A 238-nucleotide genomic window follows, 5' to 3' on the forward strand; every position below is an offset into this window, starting at 1 on the left:
ACTGGGGGCGTCTCCGGAGCGCCCCCACCAGCCCCTTCCTCTCCCCACACAGTAACTTCCCCAGAGACCCTTCTTCTGGGTCCCACCCCAGGGACAGGCTGCACCCTGTCCTGCACAGGTGCCTGGCCCTGACCCCCCCTACTGTGCCCCATGGCTGCCCCACACAGTGGTGAAGATGCGCATCAAGGAGATGACGGAGGAGAACGGGGAGCGGCGGGGGGGGGGCGCCCGACAAAGA

The 238-nt window shown here is 67.6% G+C and overlaps 1 protein-coding gene across 1 annotated transcript in view; it reads left to right on the plus strand.

Moving 5' to 3' along the window:
• Positions 1 to 238, plus strand: part of LOC104618539 (secreted frizzled-related protein 5-like) — a gene marked incomplete at its 5' end in the record, with an annotated part of 2,141 nt that overhangs the window by 1,133 nt on the left and 770 nt on the right. The window contains one exon of the mRNA XM_010284166.1: positions 168 to 197. Coding sequence (XP_010282468.1) covers positions 168 to 197 — 30 coding nt within the window. The remainder of the gene's footprint in view (positions 1 to 167; positions 198 to 238) is intronic.

The sequence above is a fragment of the Phaethon lepturus genome, unplaced genomic scaffold (genome assembly GCF_000687285.1).
Source record: "Phaethon lepturus isolate BGI_N335 unplaced genomic scaffold, ASM68728v1 scaffold25483, whole genome shotgun sequence".
In the NCBI taxonomy this organism is placed as follows: Eukaryota; Metazoa; Chordata; class Aves; order Phaethontiformes; family Phaethontidae; genus Phaethon; species Phaethon lepturus.